Here is a 21,959-nt window from a genome sequence, read left to right as displayed (position 1 = left end):
CCACTCCCACCATGAAAGCACCCTGTACCCTAGACCACTGGGCCCCTCCCACCTGTATTTCTACCCTCTTCTTTGCAATGCCTTGGAACTTCAGTTTTGTAGCCTAATTTCTAGGGTTTATTTGGATTTAGTTTGAACCATTGTTATTTTTTCTTGTAGATAAAATCTTTTAAGTGAAGGGAAATTGAGCAGTCTTCATGACTAAAATTAATGGTGGCCACATAATCTGAATTTATTGTCAAGTCCTAACTTTATAACTTTTCTCTGTTCAAAAATGTAAAACAATGAGTGAAGGACTTATTTCAATAATTGACTTGTAAAGAATGATGGTGGACAGGAACAGAAAAAAAAAAAATGCAAAGGAGGCACAAAACAAGAAATCTGGCCCACACAAGGAGGTGGGGATATAAGAGACTAGCATAGCCATTGACACAGCTATAGAAAGCAAGATCCTTGGGTGCCAAAGCCTAGATTACAAAGCCTAAGATCCAAGCAGGTATCAGACTTCTGTAGGAAGTGTCTAGAGCACAGGCCCAAGGGTAAAGATATGGAGATTGAGCCCAACAGACTCCAAATATAAAGATAAGGAGACTGTGGAATCTCAGATCCCTTTCATATTCTTCATAGTTATCCAAAATCAGCAACTAACCAAAGCCCCTCCCAAAGAGAAGAAGACTGTATTAGGGCAGTCTCTGCACAGGCTCAGGGCAGCCCTCTTTCTGCCCACCTGTGACAATGCAGGTGCTTCTTTTTACCACCTCTCTCCCTCTGCAGGGCAGCAGATTTCTGCCTGCCTGTGACCTATGCCATGCAGAATTTCTCTTCACTGTCCTCCCTCAGAGGAGGCAGCTTTCCTCAAGGCTCCCCCACCACCCCACCCCCCGCAACCATGCAGGCCTCACTTAGCAAACCTGTCCCTTTCCTGCAGCTCTTCCTGCCCACTTGTGTCTATGCAAGTGTCTTTTACTCTTCCTCCCCTTTCCCTAATAAACCTGCCCTTTAAAGATAACTACTGTCTCTGTCTCGTGGAGGAGAAACTCACCTGGGAAACTAGCCACGTGCTGCTGAAATGGGAGCTCTGGTGAAACCTTTCTCAGAGTGAACCCAAGGACCCCACACTCCAAATCCACTGACTCCAAAAACAACCTCAAGAACATAACAAATCTTAGAAACCAAGAAAGGCAATGGTATATTACAATGTACAGAATTTCAACAAAATTAGCAGTGACTGATGCTGTTAACATGTCACAGAAAGGTAGGGACTGTATTGATAATTGTTTTTTCAGGTAGGAACCAAAATATTGTATTATATGTGGAGTTTCAAATTAATGCATGTGCAATATTTCAGGTCCTTATCAATGAAATATGGGAGCCCTGGTTGTTTTCATGGACCAAAATTGCACTCATCTTAGAATGTTTCCATGACAAAGGAATTAAAATAAATTTCAAGTGTATCAGAAATTTGTAAAAAAGAGAATAGGACAGACTAGAATTTTTTTTTATACAGGCAATGTCTGGCACACAAACTTAACTAAAGAATGGACACGAGGGGCCTCCCCGGTGCACAAGGGGTTAAGACGCAACCTATGAAGCTGTCCACAGCCACAGCAGCATGAGTTCAATCCCCAGCCAGGGAACTACCCACATGACACAGTGGACATCTCCTGACTTGCCTTCTGCCCCCCTCAGCAGTGTATTTCAGTCAATCTGGATATTCTGTTTCCTGCTCTCTCTCTGGTGAATCCTCTCACTCCCCCCCCATAACCTCTGGCCTGTACCCCAGTTCTTGTATGCACAAATAAATAGAACTTTAAAAAAAAAAAAATGGAGACTAAGCTGCCAGTAAGTATCAGGAAATTTCTATTTCCTTATAGTTTTTATTTTTTTTTATGTTCTCCAATATTAACATACCATTCAAACTCCAAATTTGTGAAGTTTTGAGATTTTCCTTTTTTATTTTTATTTTATTTTTAGCATGTTTATTTTATTTTATATATATATTTACATCATTTTTCATTTTTATATAATGTGTGCATTTTCATCTTGGTTATAGTCCCAATACAACTCCCACATCCCTTGTTTTGATCCTACTCCCTCCACCCCCACCCATGCCCACAGTAGTGTGTCTCTGATTTATAGTTGCTAGTTGACTTTCCATTGTTTATGTGCTTGTTAATTAATCAAAGGTAATTTAAACAAAAAAGTGAAATTCACTAGAAATGTGCATTAAAAAATAACAAGAATGAAGTTCTTAAGATGATGAACAATATTTACCAGAAATGCCTTCAATGTTTTACATCCATCATATGGTTAAATCTTTACAAAAACTCAAATAACCTGGAAATATTATTTATCTTCTGCAGTTTTAGAAACTGAGGCTAAAAATTGAGTGAATTATTAAAGCTTTAATGCTAAAAAGGTAAGCAGATAAAGATTTAAATTCAGGGTCTGAATGCAAACCAAGTATACATACCCACACTGCTTAAATTCTTCTGAATATAATGGATTAAATGCTTTCTGAAACTGTTTTTATTGTGCAAAACAAAGAACCTTTTCATGATAAAATTCTTTGATATTAGCCATACAAAGGAATTGGTATGGTAAATATATAAAAGATGACAATTATCTTCTCTTTTTCTGAAGAGGTTGCATGTGACTTTATCAGTAAATACAGGACCTATTCTGTGATTTTCATTGCAATGTGGATTTTTAAAGAAATAATCCTTGAAAGACCTAAAATCATATTTGTTCAAGTTACAGTGGGTCACAGATTCAAAAGCAAATGAAAGGAGTCAATTGTTTTAGAGGCCTTAAGAAAATGCCCTATAGGGAAGAAGGAAAAGAGGAAATTACAACCTCAGCATCACTATTTCAAGTGCCTGGACCCCTGTCTCTTTTTCAGGAGTCTAAGGACAGCATTTTTCACTTCTTTGTTACGAACACTATAAATGAGGGGATTCAGCATGGGGGTCACAATTGTATAAAACACAGAAGCCGCCTGTCCATTACCCAAGGAGTAGGATTTCTTTGGTTTTAAATAAGTGAAAATCAGAGTGCCATAGAAAATGGTGACTGCCAAGAGATGAGAGGCACATGTGGAAAAGGCTTTTCTCTTTCCTGAAGCAGAATTAATTTTCAAGACAGTAGAGAGAATGGACACGTAGGATGCTGATAACATGACAAGAGAGACGATGAGGGTGGAACCACCAAAAATGAAAATCCTGAGTTCAGTGTCGAGGGTGTCAGAGCAAGACAGGGCTAAAATTGGGGATAGGTCACAGAAAAAATGATGGACTACATTGGAGTTGCAGAAGTCTAAATTCTTCATACCAAGCACAGTGACTAAGGAATCTATAAAGCCTATTATATAGGACCCCAAGACAAGGGAGCAACAGCGTCTGGTGGACATGACAATCGGGTAGTGGAGAGGATTGCAGATGGCTACATAGCGATCATAGGCCATGGAGGAGAGAAGAAAACACTCAACGCCAGTCAAGAAGATAAAAAAGTACATTTGAGTGAGGCAATTCACATAGGAAATCTTCTTGTTGGAGGTCAGTAAATTCCCTATTGTTTTAGGAGTGATGACAGATGAGTTACTGAGGTCGATGAAAGACAGGTGACTGAGGAAAAAATACATGGGGGTATGAAGTTGAGCATCCAGGCGGATGACCATGATCATCCCTGCATTCCCCAGCACAGTGACCAGGTATAACAGTAGAAACAACACAAAGAGCACCAGCTGGATGTCTTCAGCATCTGTCAATCCCATAAGGATGAAGTAAGGCACCTTAGTGTTATTCCGTCTATGCATTGTGCTCCACTGCCTTTACCTATTGAGAAACGGAGTTCATACATAGGAGAACTAACTTTAAAAACGTGTTTCTATAAATGATTTGGCATGTGCATATTAATTTAATATTTCTAGTAAGATAATAAAGGGTGGCTTATAGGATATGACGGAAAAAATAATTTTTGCGGAGTTTAGAAATGGGTATAAATTGGTAATTGGACATGGTTTAATAAAACTGGACATATTATTTGAATAAAACTGTGTTCTAAATGTTTTCCTTTCCTAATGCATTTATTCCACATGAGAATAACATGCCATAGATATGAACTGTTAGTCACATTTATTAGATAAGGAAAATGACATAGTTCAATAAATTGATCCTGAGTCAGAGCATTTTAATGATGACTCTGTGAGTTCTGAGATAGACTGACTCCATAGAACATATTCAAAAATTGTATTCCTCATTATGATTAATTCCAGCAAGACTATAAAAATGATTTACATATATAACACGATGATAGGAATATGGTTCTAGGTGATCATTTACTTACTTTTTCCCTTGAATAGCATTTTATACAATTGACAAATAAATCTCAACCTTAAAGGACTTCAGTGCAGTTTATTAGCATAATTAACTAATTAATATAATTTTCTTTTTTCAAAAAATGGGAAATATTTCCCAATTTGACCTTTTAAATCAAATTATGCTAAAAATAAATTATAAAATCTAACATTGCTTGGAGTCCTTGATTCCATCAACTCCATGCTTCTGTCTTCACAAGTACAGGCATCACATGGGGTCTTGTGCTAATAATGTGTATACATATTCTTCTGATATGTATAATTTCTTTGTTCCCACTAAAACCCTGGAATTTTTAAAGCAATACTTACTGTGAGCCAAAGCTGGTTGAAAACACAAAAACCTTCTTCCAGTGTATCAATCCAGAAATGGTTCAACTGAAATGTTTCGTTACAAATAAAATATGAAAACCATTTGTCTAAAATTTCTGTAATATAATAGATGTATTCTTTGAGATAAGTTCTTTTTAACTATTTGGGCATGCATTTTATTTATTCTGATGTAATAATAAAATAATCTAAGACTTTTGTTAAGTCCCTGGTCAAGTAGAAGTTTGCTGGCTGTGACTGAAGTCTAAAGAATATTAGGGGGCTACTGAGAATAGAGCAGAGCAGGGTTCCCTTGTCTCTCATCCTGATGATTCCAGGGCACCTCATATATTGGGCATGGTGATAATGCAATGTGTCATCATCCTTGGGAGACCAATTTCCAAAGAAGGCTGCATGGCTTGTGTCCAAGGACAAAAGCTCAAGGACTCTAGGTTTGAGTACATAGTTGCTTCCTCCCTTAGAAATTAACTATTGAAGAGCCAGATGTGGACTTGTATTGTGGAGCTCTAAATTTCTGACAAAGACAGTAAAGAAAATGTTTTTAGATACAACCCTAGCTACTCTATTTTGAAACCATCAAATGGAATGATTTATTTTCCATAGAGAAATATTATTTTATATATAGAATAAGATTATATACTGATTTTATACAGAGCATAGACAGTTGATGCAATAATAAAGTGTATTTTCACACTGACCATTATTCTGAAACAAATAAAAATTAGGCTCCTTGCCTTCCAATTAAGATGATAAAACACTTATTTTATAGCATCTTTTTATTTGTGGTTGATAATTTTCATATAAAGATCATAACCACACCTCCACCTAAGCAGTTTCTACACATACACAGCAACTATATAATCTATTTCTCTATCATCTATTGCTCTTTCTTGACTCACTCTGATATACACACCTGCACACACACATGTGAGCACACGTGCGCAATTCAGTGTCTGAGTGTATAGATTTGTTAGGGTGGCTGTAACCAAATGCCACAAACTGTGAGCTTAAGCAACAGCAATTTGTTTCTCACTGTTCTACAGTGGAGATGCATGAGATTGAGATGAAGTCAGGGCTGATTTCTGGTGAGGTCCCTCTCCTTCCCTTGTAGGCAGACCTCTTCTCTTGTGTGTTGACATGGCCATCACCCTCTACGTTTCTGTGCTGTGATCCTTTCTTCTCATGACTCAAGTCCCATTGGGTGGGGGGCCCTCTTAAGAACTAATTTTAAGTCATTAATACTTACCTGAACAAAAATCCTATTACCACAAATAATACAGAAGTACCTGGAGTTATCTCATCACCATATGACTATTGGTTTATATGAATGTATATTTACAAATATACATACATATATATATATATATTGGTATAAACATGTTTACATACAGAGTCAAGTATATGTTTAAATACATAGTATTAACCTTCATAAACATATGATTTAATTAGACTCCATATTTTCAGGTAATTATTTTATATAATGACATTTTACTAGCCTGGCAATTACCATGTAATTCGTAGCAAAACCACATCTTGCATATTTACATGTCGTGTTTGGCAATGCATTTCATGAATTCATGAATGCATTTGATGAATGCATTTCACTGATCTAAACAAAGTCTGTCATTCAGGGACCACAGATAATGTGTCCAAGCTCCTGAGTCAAGACCATGCTGGATGCCAAGGATGCACACATTCTTATTTTATTTTCTCATCCAGGGCCTGGGCAATATGTCCATCCTCATTTCTCATGGAATACCACTGGGCACTGGGCATTTATCTAAATTACTCTTAAATTCAAGAATGACAAGAGATGAACAACATTCAAGGGTAAGCTACAACAGTCTGGCCGATTTGTCTCTTCCCTCAACTGAGTCCCAGCCCATTAGTTTGGGTCTCACTGAAGAGCTGGTCCCACTCAATGTTACCTGTGCTTTCTTTGACACTCCCACTCTGAGATGCAGTTGCAGAGGCCAAGAACCAAGAAACATTATGTCTTGTTTAGCCCTGCATCCACAGACTGCACTTCCATTGTAAGAGTATGAATCCTTTAAACTTAATATGAAGTGGCAGTGGTCTTTCTTCCTTCTTTCCATTATTATTTTTATCATCATCTATTGTTGTTATTTTTATCCATTTAGAAGTCAGAAAAGTCTCTTTCAAGCACAAAGTAATCAAAAGGTATTTATCTAAAGATGAATATTAAGATTTAATAACACTTTAACAGTGCTAACACAGAATATCTCTAATCACATATATCCCCTTCACAAGAAAAGAAAACCAATGATAAATGTACTAATGAATATAGGTGAGAAATGCCAGCAGGTCTGATTTAGCAATAAAATAAAAAGGAATATCCAAGAGTCTATTTACTCTATGTCTGTTTCATTATCTGTAAAATCCTGCCATCTGATTCACTGAGGCCCTGCTCTGGGTGCTGGTTATATCATGTTGACCAAAGTAAGAAAATTCTGTGGTCATTACATAATTGTCAATTTAAGGGAACAGACAAGAAACAAAAAGCATGAACTAAATATAGCAAATGTAAGCTGGAGATATTTTTAATAATTTATTTTATTTTATTTCAACATTTATCATTTTTTAAATTTTTTAGACATTATTTGCTTCTCCCCAACCCCTCACATTGAATCCCCATAGAATTTCTTTCCCCAAGGTACCCATGCACCATCACCACAGTCCCCTGTGCTCCTCCCTCCCTCCCCCTTATCCCTCTCCCTCCTCCTCCCCTGCAGGATGTCTCTGGTTTATAATTGTCTGTTTTTGCTTTGTTGTGTTTTGTACTGTTATTATTATTTTTTACACCAATGTCTTATTTAGTTCCCCTATATTCCTGCTATAAGTGAAACCATCTGATATTTTTCTTTTTCCTTCTGGCTTATTTCACTGAGCATAATTCCTTCTAGCTCCATCTATGTTGCTATGAACGGCATGAGTTTATCTTTTTTGATTTCTGAATATTCCATTGTGTATATATACCACATCTTCTTGATCCAGTCATCTATTTTTGGGCATTTGGGTTGTTTCTAGGTTTTACCTATTGTAAATAGTGCTGCAATAAACAAAGGTGCACAGGTGCTCTATTGAATCACTGTTTTTTTTTGTCCTTTGTGTAGATCCCTAGTAGTGGAATTGCCGTCAAATTTCTAGGATTTATTTGGGTTTAGTTAAATGGTTATCTTTTTCTGTAGAGAAAATCTTTTAAGTAAAGGGAAATTGAGCACTCTCCATGACTAAAGTTAATGGTGACCACATAATCTGAATATATTGTCAATTCCTAGCTTTACAACTTTATTTGATTAAAAAATGTAAAACAATGAGTATATTACAATGTACAGAATTTCAACAAAATTAGTAGTGACTGAAGCTGTTAACATGTCACATAAATGTAGGGACTGTATTGAAAATTATTTTTTCAGCAGACCGTGTGTGCAGGGTGTGCGTCCCGCATCGCCATTTTAGAACAGTGACATTTCTTCAGTAAAGATGGCTTGAAACTGCCAGAAGACTCTAGAGGAGCCAGAGGTGAGCTGGGAAGGTTGCACACGCCAGGCCCCTTCGGGCCTGCAGTCCAAGCCCAGAAGGGGAGCGGGCACCCAAGACCGGGGCAGACTGGGCATGCAGATGAGTGCGAACCCACATTGCCTTTTTAGAGCAGGGACCATTCTTCAGTAAAGCCTGCTTGAAACCGGCAGATAGATCCTGGAAGAGCCAGAGGTGAGTGGGAAGTTCGCCCAAGATGCCGCCAATACCAGCAACACAGTGTCCCAATGCGTATGGCAAATTAGAAAACAGACAGTAGGGAGTAGAAAAACCACACGCAACCCAGCAACTCCTCAGGAAAAAAAGCACACCACAAAAAGAAAACCACCCCCCAGACTGCAACGACAGTAACTTGGAAGAATTTCTGAGCCTTCCAGAAAGAGAATTTAAAATTGCCATAATTAAAAAACTGACAGAAGTCTTAAAGGAAAACAATGATAAGGGAAAAATAATCAACTATCAGAAGAATGAAATTGAGTCCCTAAAGAGGGAAGTAAAAGAAATGCAGGCGATCAAAGAATTAATGGAGGTGCTAAAGAACTCTGGGAAAAGCAATGAAAGCAGAATAGATGAAATGGAAGAATGAATAAGTACTCTTGAAGACACAGAAATAAAAAGAAACAAAACAGAAAAGGAAAGAGAAGTACGAAGGAAAAAGACCAAAGAAAGACTTCGGGAACTATCTGACTCCATGAGGAAAGGAAATATAAGAGTTATAGGAATACCAGAAGGAGAGGAGAGAGATGTAGGAACAGAGAAAATATTCAAGGAGATAATTGAAGAGAACTTCCCAAACGTGAAGAGGGAGCTGAAAATTGATATACAAGAAGCAAGAAGAACACCAAACTTCCACGACAAAAGGAAAAATACAGCAAGACACATAATAGTAAGGCTCCCAAGAATCCAGGACAAGGAAAAAATAATGAAGCTTACAAGAGGGAAAAAACAGATAACATTCAAAGGAAAACCAATCAGGCTGACATCAGACTTCTCCAAAGAAACACTACGGGCAAGGAGGTAGTGGAGTGACATAGTCAACAGACTCCAAGAAAACAGATGCCAACCAAGAATACTCTATCCTGCAAAGCTCTCCTTCCTCTATGAAGAAAGAATAAGGACCTTCCCAGACAAACAGAAACTCTGGAATTTCATTAGGACTAAACTCCTAAATACTACAAGGAGTCCTAAAGCCAGAACCTCAGAGGGACAAATAACAATGAAAAAAGGCCAAAAAAAAGTTATTAAAAGAATAAATAAATAAAATCAAAGGAAAGACAAACACAATGGCAAATACAGATGCTAACATATCAATATTAACTCTAAATGTAATGGACGAAACTCTTCAATAAAAAGACACAGAGTTGCAGGCTGGATTAAGAAACAAAATCCAACCTTTTGCAATCTCCAGGAAGCACATTTAGCTACAAAAGATAAAAATAGACTCAAAGTTAAAGGATGGAAAACATTCCTACAATCAAATGGACCAAAAAAGAAAGCAGGAACAGCTATACTTACATCAGACAAAACAGATTTCAAACTCAAAAAGTTAAAAAGAGACCCAAACAGTCACTACATTATGATCAAGGGGACAATACTTCAAGAAGAAATAACACTCATTAACATATACTCACCAAACGAAGGAGCACCAAAATATATCAGACAACTGTTGTCATCTCTGAAAACAGACATCAGAGAAAACACATACGTAGTGGGAGACTTCAACACACCACTATCAACATTGGATAGATCAATGAGACAAAAAATAAGTAAAGACACTAAAGATCTAAATAAGGATCTAGAGCGCTTGGGCTTAACAGACATCTATAGAATACTAAACCCAAAAAAATCTGAGTACACATTTTTCTCAAGCGCACATGGATCATTCTCCAGGGTTGATCACATACTGGGACACAAGACAAACATCAAAAGATACACCAAGATTGAAATCATACCAACCATCTGACCATGAAGGCATCAAACTAGAAATAAACCACTTAAAGAAGGCAAGGAACTCTCCAACTTCATGGAGATTGAAAAGCACACTTCTGGAAGACCACTGGACTAACGAGGAGATCAAAGAAGAAATTAAAAAATTCTTTGAATTGAATGACAAGGAGGACACCAATTTCCTAAATGTATGGGATGCAACAAAAGCAGTAATAAGAGAAAAAAAATATAGCAAAAGAGGCTCACATCAAGAAACAAGAAAGAAATCAAAGAAACAACCTAATATCAAATCTCAAAGATCTAGAAAAAGAACAACAACAACAAAAAAACCAAAACCAATAGAAGAAAAGAAATAATAAAAACCAAAGCAGAAATAAATGAAATTGAAACTAAAAAAAAAAAAAAAAAAAACAATCCAAAAGATCAATGAAACCAAGAGCTGGTTCTTCGAAAAAATCAATAAAATAGACAAACCCCTAGCCAGGCTCACAAAGGAAAAAAGGGAGAAAGCACAAATAAACAGGATCATAAATGAATGAGGAGAAATCACAACAGATACAGCAGAAATCAAAAGAATATTCAGTAACTACTATGAACAGTTATATGGAAACAAGTTCAACAATCTAGAGGAGAGGGACAAATTCCTACAACTCTACAATCACCCAAAGCTAGATAAAGAAGAAATAGAACACCTAAACAGACCAATTACAAGCAGCGAAATTGAAATGGTAATCAAAAACCTCCCCAAAAACAAAAGCCCAGGACCTGATGGATTTACAAATGAATTCTACCAAACATTCAGAGACGAATTAGTGCCTATCCTTCACAAACTCTTCCAAAAAATTGAGAAGGAAGGGATAATAACAAACACGTTCTATGAAGCCAACATTACACTAATACCAAAACCAAACAAGGACAACACAAAAAAAAGAAAAGTACAGACCAATCTCCCTAATGAACACTGATGCAAAAATCCTCAATAAAATTTTAGCTATCAGAATCCAACAATGTATCCATAAGATAATTCACCACGACCAAGTAGGATTCATTCCAGGGACACAAGGATGGTTCAACATCCAAAAATCAATCAATGTTATCCAACAAATCAACAGAAAGAAATACAAAAACCATATGATAATATCAATAGATGCTGAGAAAGCGTTCGACAAAGTACAACACCCATTCATTATAAAAGCCCTTGAAATTCTTGGGATACAAGGAACATACTTCAACATCATAAAGGCCATATATGACAAGCCAACAGCCAGTATCATTCTCAATGGTGAAAAGCTGAAAGCATTCCCATTAAGATCTGGAAAAAGACAAGGATGTCCACTCTCACCACTGCTTTTCAATATAATACTGGAAGTCCTAGCCAGAGCAATAAGACAAGAGAAAGACATACAAGGAATCCAAATAGGAAAAGAAGTCAAACTATCACTATTTGCAGATGATATGATAATATACATAGAGAACCCCAAAAACTCCACAGAAAAACTAATTCAACTCATCAATCAGTTCAGTAAAGTGGCAGGATACAAAATCAACATGCAAAAGTCAGTAGCCTTCCTATACACAAACAATAAATCTGAAGAAGAAGAAATCAAAAAAAAATCCCTTTTATTATCAAAACAAAAAAAAAAATCAAATACTTGGGAATAAATCTAACAAAAGAGGTAAAGGACCTATACAAAGAAAACTATAAAACACTGTTAAAAGAAATATAAGAAAACACAAAGAAATGGATTAGAAGAATAAACATTACTAAAATGGCCATCCTAGCAAAAGCAATATACAGATTCAATGCTAGTCCAATAAAAATTTCAATATCATTCTTCAAAGAAATAGAACAGTTATTGATGAAATTCATATGGAATCACCAAAAACCCCAAATAGCCAAAGCTCTTCTGAAAAAAAAGAAAGGAATGGAGGCATCACACTCCCAGACTTCAAATTATACTGCAAAGCCATAATCATCAAAACTGCATGGTATTGGAACAAGAACAGACACACAGACCAATGGAATCAAATAGAAAATCCAGAAATAAACCGACAGATTTATGGTCAACTAATCTTGGACAAAGGAGCAAAGAATATGCATTGGAGAAAAAGAAAGTTTGTTCAATAAATGGTGCTGGGAAAACTGGGTTGCTACATGCAAAAGAATGAAGCTTGACTACTACCTCACACCATACACAAAAACCAACTCAAAATGGATTAAAGAATTAGACATAAAACCTGAAACCATAAAATACATAGAAGGAAATATAGGCGAAACACTACATGATATGCACATCAAAGACATATTTACAGACACATTACCCAAAGCAGTGATAGTGAAGGCAAAGATCAACAGCTGGGACTACATCAAATTAAAGAGCTTCTGCACAGCAAAAGACACAATAACAAAAACAAAGAGAAACCCCACTGACTGGGAGAAAATTTTTGCTCACAACACTAATGATAAAGGACTAATCACAAAAATCTACAAAGAGCTGATGAGACTCAACAAAAACAAAGAAAATAATCCAGTCAAAAAATGGGCAGAAGAGCTAAAAAGAAACTTCTCTGAAGAGGAAATGCAAATGGCCAACAGGCATATGAAAAAATGTTCAACATCACTTGTCATCAGGGAAATGCAAATCAAAACTACCATGAGATACCATCTCACACCAGTGAGAATAGCACATATTAAAAAAACTATCAACAACAAATGTTGGCGAGGTTGTGGAGAAAAAGGAACTCTCCTGCACTGTTGGTGGGAGTGCAAACTGGTCCAACCACTATGGAGAGTTGTGTGGAGATTTCTTGACCTACTAAAGATAGAGCTTACATATGATCCAGCAATTCCATTCCTAGGTATTTACCCAAAGGACACAGAAACATCAATTCCAAAGAGCACCTGCACCCCTATGTTTATAGCAGCACTGTTTACAATAGATAAGCTTTGGAAACAACCCAAATGCCCAAAAATAGATGACTGGATCAAGAAGATGTGATATATATATGCCATGGAATATTATTCAGCATTCAAAAAAGATAAACACATGCAATTTTCAGCAACATAGATGGCGCTAAAAGGGATCATGCTCAGCGAAATAAGCCAGAAAGAAAAAGAAAAATACCAGATGGTCTCACTCATAGCAGGAATCTAGAAAACTTAAATAAGGGACCAGGAAAAAGAATAACTATAAGAAAGTAAAAATCAAAATCAACAAACAACTATGAACCAGAGACACTCTATGGGGGGTGGTGGGCAGGGAGGGGAGGGATTGGGGTCAAAATCAGGGGATTGCAATTGTATGGGGAATATAAAAATAAAATTTATAATTAAAAAAATTATTTTTTCAGGTAGAAACCAAAGATATTTTATTATATGCAGAGTTTTAAATTGATGTGTGTGCAACACTTCAGGTCCTTAACAATGCAATATGCATTCATCTTACAAAGTTTCAATGACAAAGGAATTAAAAATAATTCATTTATATCAGAAAGTTGCAAAAAGGTACTTGTGACAGACCAGAAATTTTACTTATACATGCAATGTCGAGGCACACACACTTAAAGAATGGACATTAAGGTGTCAGTAACTATTAGGACATTTCTATTTCCTTATATTTTTCTTTTTTTTTTATAGCGGCATGTTTTATTTATTTATTTTATTTGTTTGTTTTTTTTGTTTATACATGCACTGGGTACAGTCAGAAGCACGGGAGTGTGAGAGAATTCACCAGAGCCAGAGCGGGGAGCAGAGCAGGCAGAAGGACTGAAGTACACTGCTGAGGGGAGCAGCGGGCGGCAGGAGAGGTCTGCGCGCCATGTGGGACCCTCCTCCGGTGGCCGGGGAGCAGCCAGGGATCGAACTGGCGCCGCAGAGGCCACGGGCAGCTTCGCAACCCAGCACTCAACTGCTGCGCCACTGGGGAGGCCCTATTTCCTTATATTTTTCAATATTGTCCGTTTTCTCCAATATTAGGATACTATTAAAAGTCCAAATTTGTGAAGCCTTGAGATTTTCCTTTTTCATTATTTGTGTGCTTATCAATTAAAATAAGCAAAGATAATTTATTTTAAAATAACAAGTAAAAATTCACTAGAAATGTGCATTGAAAATAGCAAAAATGAAATTGTATGCAATGGACAATATACACTAGAAATACCTTCAATATTTTACATCCATCATCTGATTTAAGCTTCACAAAAACTCTATTAATCTAGGATTATTATTTATATTGTACAGTTTTTGATGCTGAGGCTCAAAGTTGACCGACTTAATGAAGCTTCTATAGATGAAAAGTTCAGCAGATATAGATCTAAATCCAGGTGTCTGGTTCCAAAGCAAGTGTACATAGTCACTCTGCTACAATTCTGGTGAATATAATGGACTGAATGATCGCTGAACCAGTTTTTATTGTGGCAACAAAGGAGTTCTTTTCCATAATAAATTATCTAATTTTGATGTATACAAGGGAATTAGTATGAAAAAAATAAAGATGACAACACTCTTTTCTTTTGTGTGCAACATTTGTCCTAAAATTGAGACCATAAGGCCCTCCCCTGGTGGTGCAGGCGGTTGAGCGCAGCGCTGTGAAGCTGTCCACAGACTGCAGCGCTGGTTCCATCCTGGCCAGCCGGCGAGAATCCCACGTGGTGCGGCAGACCTCTCCTCTCTGGCCGGTGCTCCCCTCAGCAGTGTATTTCGTCAGTCTGCCTGTTCTGTTCCCCACTCTGTCTCTGGTGAATCCTCTCACCCTCCACGCATCTGGCCTGTACCCTGGTTCTTGTATAAATAAATAAATCTTTAAAAAAATTGAGACCATAAATACAAATTCTATTTCATGATTTTCTTTAAAATATAAGTGTCTCTACATAAAATCCTTGGAAAGGCCCAAGATCATATTTGGTCAAGTAACAGATGTGTCAACAGAAACTAAAGCAAATGAAAGGAGTCAATTGTTTCAGAGAGGCCTTAAGAAAATACCCTACAGGGAAGAAGGAAAAGAGGAAATTCAAACCTCAGCATCACTACTTCAAATGCCTGGAGCCCTCTCTCTTCTGCAGGAGTCTAAGGGCAGCATTTTTCACTTCTTTGTTGCGAAGGCTGTAAATAAGAGGATTCAGCATGGGGATCACAATAGTATAAAACACAGAAGCCACCTGATCCTTTCCCAAGGAGTAGGATGTACTTGGTCTTAAGTAACTGAAGATCATGGTGCTATAAAAGATGGTGACAGCCAGCAGATGAGAGGCACAGGTGGAGAAGGCTTTTCTCTTTCCTGAAGCAGAATTAATTTTCAGGATAGTGGAGAGAATGGACACATAGGACACTGATAGTGTAATTAGAGACACCATGAGTGTGGAGCCAGCAAAAATGAATATCATGAGTTCAGTGTTGTAGGTTTCAGTGCAAGACAGGGCAATAATTGGAGATGAATCACAGAAAAAATGATGAATTACATTGGAGTCACAGAAATGTAATTTCCTCATGCAAAGCTTAATGACTAAAGAATCTGTAAAACCTACCAAATAGGACCCAAGTACGAGGGACCAGCAGCGTCTTGAGGACATAACAATAGGGTAGTGGAGAGGATTGCAGATGGCTACATAGAGATCATAGGCCATGGAGGAGAGAAAAAAACATTCAGAAGCACCAAAGAAGACAAAAAGGCACATTTGGGTAAAGCAATTCACGTAGGAAATCTGCTTGCTGGAGGTCAGTAAATTCTCTAAGGTTTTTGGAGTGATCACAGTTGAATAACTGATGTCAAGAAACGACAGGTGACTGGGGAAAAAATACATGGGTGTGTGAAGTTGAGCATCCAAGAGGATGATCAGTATCATCCCTGCATTCCCCAAGACGGTGACCAGGTATATCAGGAGAAACAGCACGAAGAGCACCAGCTGGATGTCTTCAGCATCTGTCAATCCCATTAGGATGAAGTAAGGCACCTCCGTATTATTCCATCTCTGCATTGTGCCCCACTGCTTTTACCTGAGAAGTCAGAGTTCATACTTAGCAGGAATTATTCAAATATGGGTTTCTATGAATGGCCTGGCATGTGTATATTAATTTAATATTTCTAGTTAATAATAATAGATAGTTTACAGATATAATGGAAAATATTGAATATTTATTGCTAACTATCGAAATGGGTATAAATTGATGATTGGACATGATGTAATAAAACTGGATATATTGATTGGAATGAAACTGACACTATTCTAATCACTTTCTTTTTGTAATTCATTTATTCCATGTGATGATATTGTTCCACAGATGTTACTGTTAGTCATGTCTGTTAGATGAGAAAAGGACATAATTCAAGAAATTTTTTCTTGAGTCAGAACTGTTAAATGATGATCTGTGAGTCTCCAAGAGAGACTGACTCCACAGAAATTAGTGAAATACCATATTCCTCATTATTATTAATTCCAGCAAGCCTATAAAAATGATATATATATATAAAACAATGATAGAAATATAGCATTAAGGTATCAGTTACTTCTAACATAACTGCCCATTGTTTCTAACATAATTTTGCATTAATGATAAATGTCAAGCTTAAATGAGTCCCATGTTTTTTTTTAATAGTAATTAATACTAATTAATATCAGTACCAATTTCCAGAAGAAATGATGTTTTCAGAATTTGACCATTTAATATCAAAAGCTCCCCAGATTATATTACTAATGTAATATACACTTAGTGTATATATACTGCTTGGAGACCCTGATTCCATCAACTCCATGTTTCTGTCTCCCCAGGTATAGGCATCACTTAGAGTCAAGTCTTAATGACATGTGTGCATATTCTCTCCATAGGTGTCATTTCTTTTGATCCAACTAAAACCTGTGGTTTTGAGAGTAATACTTACTGTGATTCAAAGTTGGTTGAAAACACAAAAATCTTCATCCAATGGTATCAGTGTAGAAATGGTTCAACCTAAATCTTTCCTCACGAATAAAACATGGTCAATTTAAATAAAAAATACTGTAATATATGTGCACTTTGAGATAAGTTCCTTTTAAGTATTTGGGAATGTATTTTTTTATTCTGATGAAATAATACATCAACCTAGGAATTGTTTTAAAGACCTGATCAAGTACAAGTTTGCTGGCTGTGACTGATGTTTCAAAGTATATCAGGGATTTCTGAGAACAGCAGAACAGTGTTGCCTTGTCTCTCATCATGATGATTCCAGGGCATCTCATATATTGGGATGGTGATAATACAATGTTTGGTCATCCTTGAGGGACCAATTTCCAAAGACTGCTTGGCCTTCTTCCAAAGACAAAAGCTGAAGGACTCAACATTTCAATGAAATTGTTGCCTTGTCCTTTAGAAACCACCCAAGAAAGAGCCTGGTCTTGTCTTGTATTGTGGCTCTCTAAGTTTTCAACCAGGGATGTAAAAAACTGATTTCTAGAATCAACCCTATTTACTCTCTTTTGAAACCATTAAGGATGGAATGCTCAGTTTTGACAGTGAATTTTTTCAGTGTATGGAGGTTTGGTGCATCAACAAAGTGTATTTTTCACGCTGACCATCACACTTAAACAAATAAAGAATTGTGCTCCTGGTATCAAAATCAAAAAGATTAAAAAAAAAAAAACTTCTCCTTTGTAGTGTCTTTTTATGATTGGTAGACATTTTCATGTAATGATTGTACCATACCTCCACGTAAGCAGTTTCCACACATACAGGAAAACTCTACCGTCCTCTGCTCATTCTGATTCACTCTGATATATACCCCTGTACACACACATGTGAACACATGTGCACATATACACTGATATTGAGAGTGTTAATTTGTTAGATTTGCTGTAACCAAATACCACAGACTGGGAGCTTAAACAACAGTGATTTATTTCTCACTGTTCTGCATCTAGGAGCCTGAGCTCAAGATGAAGTCAGGACTGTTTTCTGGTGAGGTCCCCCTCCTTCCCTTGCAGGTAGACATCTTCTGTTTGTCTCTTCACATGGCTATTTCTCTCCATGTTCTGTGCTGTGATTCTTTCTTCTCATGATACCAGTCCCATTGGATTAGTGTGTACTCTTTAGAACTAATTTTAAGTTAATTACCTGCACAAAATCCTATCATTAAAGTTACATACTGAAGTACCAGGACTTAAGTACTTAATGTATGAATACTGGTCTATAAATATATGTATACATAATACACACATATAGTTATTGTATATGCACATGTTTACATACAAATCACATGTATTTAAATGCCTAGTATTCACCATCATATCCATATGATTCACATTGAATAGACTCCCATAGTTGCAGGTAACATTTACTTTATAATGATTGCATTTGACTTAGCTTGGCAGCTACCATGTAATTGAGAGCAAAACCACAGGTACACATTCCATACTATTTTCCAAAAAGTCATTGACACCCTGCTCCCTCCTCAGATTTATGCTTTGGCACCAATCTAAATACAGCCTGTCATTCAGGGACAGATAATGTGTCCAAATTCCTGAGTCATCATCATGCTGGTGCCTGAGGATGCACATCCTTTCCTTTTATTTTCTTATTCAGATTATGAACAAAAAACCCATTCCTTATTTTGCAGGGAATATATGGACTGGGCATTGGAATTTTCAAAATTACACTTAATTCAAGGATGGCAATAGACAAGCTTTATTCACAGACAAGCTACAAGAGACAAACAGATTTGTCTCTTCCTGCAACTGAACCCCAGCCCATCTCTGTGGGTCTCCCTGATGACTCAGCTTTGCCTGTGCTTCATTTTACCCTTCCACTCTGATGCTTTTGCAGGGGGACCAACTCCTCATTCATCAGTCCAAGAACCAAGGAATAGAAAGCACCCTACTATGCACATATCTATCCCTGCTTCCAACAGATGGTATTTACACTGCAAGAACAAATCCTTCAAAGTTAACTAGAAGTGGTCTTCCTAACTTCTTTCCATGGTTATTACTGTCATTATCATTATTAGTGTTTTTGTTGCTATTTTTATTTTGTAAAGATCCCCTTGATGGTGCCCCAAAAGTCTCCTCAATATATAGAGTAATCCAAAATGGGAACACAAGCCAGGGTGCTGGAGCAATAATTCTAACGGAAAAGGTGTTTCCTTCTCTAGGGTAGCAGCATAGAAAGTGTTGAGAAACAGTCAGACTCCAAAGATAGTCTGTATTTGGAATCAATATAATATACTGATGGATTGGCTAGGAAGCATGTGAGAATAAATGAATATTCCAGAATCAATCTTAAGGATTTGCTGAGCAAATAAAAAAAAAAGACCAAAAGAATTTGTTGAGCAAAAAAAAAAAAAAAGGCTGTCTATTAGTGCAATTAACATTTGTATTGATACTAGCTATCTGAGTCTCCTAATGAAGATAAAGTATGTTAAAGTACTTCTTAGTTCCTTAGAGTATAGTGGGACGTCATAAGAGCTCAGCAAAATATATCATAACTGATCTTATATATCAATTTAAAAACACAGCTGTTCATATTATTCATTATTACATTATATTAAATACTAGTTTGTCATGGTACTGAAAACTAGAATACTATGTTTTAAATTATAACAAATCACATCTCACACAAAGTATGATAAATATTAATATAACAGAAAAATATTCAACGTCACTTGCAATCTGGGAAATGTAAATCAAAATGACAATGAGATACCATTTCACACCAGTGAGAATGGCACATATTAAAAAAACTAGCAACAACAAATGTTGGCAAGGGTGTGGAGAGAAAGGAACTTTCCTGCACTGTTGGTGGGAGTGCAAACTGGCCCAACCACTATGGAAACCTGTGTGGAGATTCCTCAACCTACTAAAGATAGAGCTTCCATATGATCCAGCAATTCCACTCCTAGGTATTTACCCAAAGGACACAGAAACATTAATTCCAAAGAGCACCTGCACCCCATGTTTATAGCAGCATAATTTACAATAGCTAAGCTTTGGAAACAACCCAAATGCCCAAAAATAGATGACTGGATCAAGAAAATGTGGTACATATACACTATGGAATATTACTCAGCATTCAAAAAAGATAAACACATGCAATTTGCAGCAACATGAATGGAGCTGGAAGGGATCATGCTCAGCGAAATAAGCCAGAAAGAAAAAGAAAAATACCAGATGGTCTCACTCATAACAGGAATCTAGACAACTTAAATAAGGGACCAGGAAAAAGAATAACTATAAGAAAGAAAAAAATCAAAATCAACAAACAACTATGAATCAGAGACACACTTTGCGGGGTGGGGGAGGTGCGGGGGAAAGCAGGGATTGGGGTCAAAATCAGGGGGTTGCAATTGTATGGGTAATATAAAAATAAAAAATAAATGAAAAAATGAAATATATTTAATATAACAGGTAAATTATAGCAGAAATGCAGAAGCTTATATTGCCATTGATCATGTTATACATATGCAATAACTATATAAATGTTTTCTATACAACATTATAAACAAAACAGGGTTTTCTTAATTAAGCATTGCCTAAATGTAAGTGTTAAGAACAAAATGTGGAATTTGTTGAACATCTTTGCAAACATCAACAAACAGGACACAATGACTCATCATAGAAATAGACATAAAAGCAAGGTGAAAGAATAGTTCATAAAAAGCCACAAAAATATCTGTAAATATATGAATGATACATTGCATATACAAGATAGAGATGATCCAAAAATGCAAATTACTGAACATTAAATCCTTGTCAAGTATTTATCTGTTTGCAATTATAAGTAAATAACAATAGCTATAAATATAAAATCTGGATTCCATTTGTAGCAAAGTAAAAATAAGTTATAATAATATTAATGGTATTGATAGAAATATTAAAATAACAGAAATATTAGTTTAATTAAAGTATTACTTTTATTACTTAAAACTATTAAGAAATATGGAAGTAACAGAAATATTAAAATAACTTAATGCAATGTAAAGATGAATATCAATGTGCTTCTTCTTAAAAGAAGTTTCAGTGATGACTCAAGCCAATTACATATAAATACAAAAGAATTTACTGGTAGAAATATGTATTTTATTAATACAAGCATGCATTTGATCATTATTGGGTGAATGGAAACAATCCCTCTAGTAAACATAACAACAGTGTGAAGGACAAAAAATATCCAATACTTGGACCAAAAAAAAAACCTTCTTAAACAACTTTCAAATTTAAAAAAGGTCTAAAATAAATTTACAGAACCTTAAAGAATGAATTTCTCTAAAGCTGGAGTTTTGTGAGGAAATTAAAAAACAATTAGGGATTATTAAGGTTTTTTATTATCTTAATCATTTGTTCATTTATTTTTTTATTGGGTAACATTGAATTACAGCACTGCAGGGGATTTGGGGGAATAGGTTAAAACCCCATCCATGCCATCTAAGCCCCACTACCTTGATTATTGCCCCCTCCCATCTCTGCCTCCACACCCATCTTCTCTCCCACTGTAGTAGCCTCAATTCTTCAGTCATATTTCTAGGGGTTATATTTCTTTAGTTTGGTTAGCTCCTTTCTATTTTTTTTAGCGAAAAACATTAAAATGATGGAAAACCTATCACTCTCCTGATTAAACTTTACTGGTGACCACATATTTTGACTTTATTGTCAATTCTTAGCTCTATAAATTTACTCCACTAAAAATGGAAAACAAGTGAGTGAACCATTTACTTCAAAAATTTACTTGCAAAATATATAACAAAACTTAAAAACCAAGGTTTTAGAAATTATAAGGAATTTCAACAAG

General features: G+C 36.2%; 2 protein-coding genes across 2 annotated transcripts; both read right to left on the bottom strand.

Moving 5' to 3' along the window:
• Positions 1–2,866: 2,866 nt before the first annotated feature.
• LOC311168568 (olfactory receptor 8H1-like) lies at positions 2,867–3,814 on the bottom strand (the record flags this gene model as incomplete). The annotated part of the gene is made up of 1 exon (XM_084230154.1): positions 2,867–3,814. The coding sequence occupies one exon, from the start codon at positions 3,812–3,814 to the stop codon at positions 2,867–2,869; it is 948 nt and encodes a 315-aa protein (XP_084086280.1).
• Positions 3,815–15,235: 11,421 nt separating this feature from the next.
• LOC311170678 (olfactory receptor 8H1-like) lies at positions 15,236–16,183 on the bottom strand (the record flags this gene model as incomplete). Its single annotated transcript, XM_084233054.1, has 1 exon — positions 15,236–16,183. The coding sequence occupies one exon, from the start codon at positions 16,181–16,183 to the stop codon at positions 15,236–15,238; it is 948 nt and encodes a 315-aa protein (XP_084089180.1).
• Positions 16,184–21,959: the final 5,776 nt, after the last annotated feature.

This window comes from Talpa europaea (genome assembly GCF_964194135.1).
Source record: "Talpa europaea genome assembly, chromosome: 1".
Taxonomy (NCBI): Eukaryota; Metazoa; Chordata; class Mammalia; order Eulipotyphla; family Talpidae; genus Talpa; species Talpa europaea.
The sequence above is the reverse complement of the archived record's forward strand: the minus strand, read 5'-3'. Positions and strand labels throughout refer to the sequence as shown.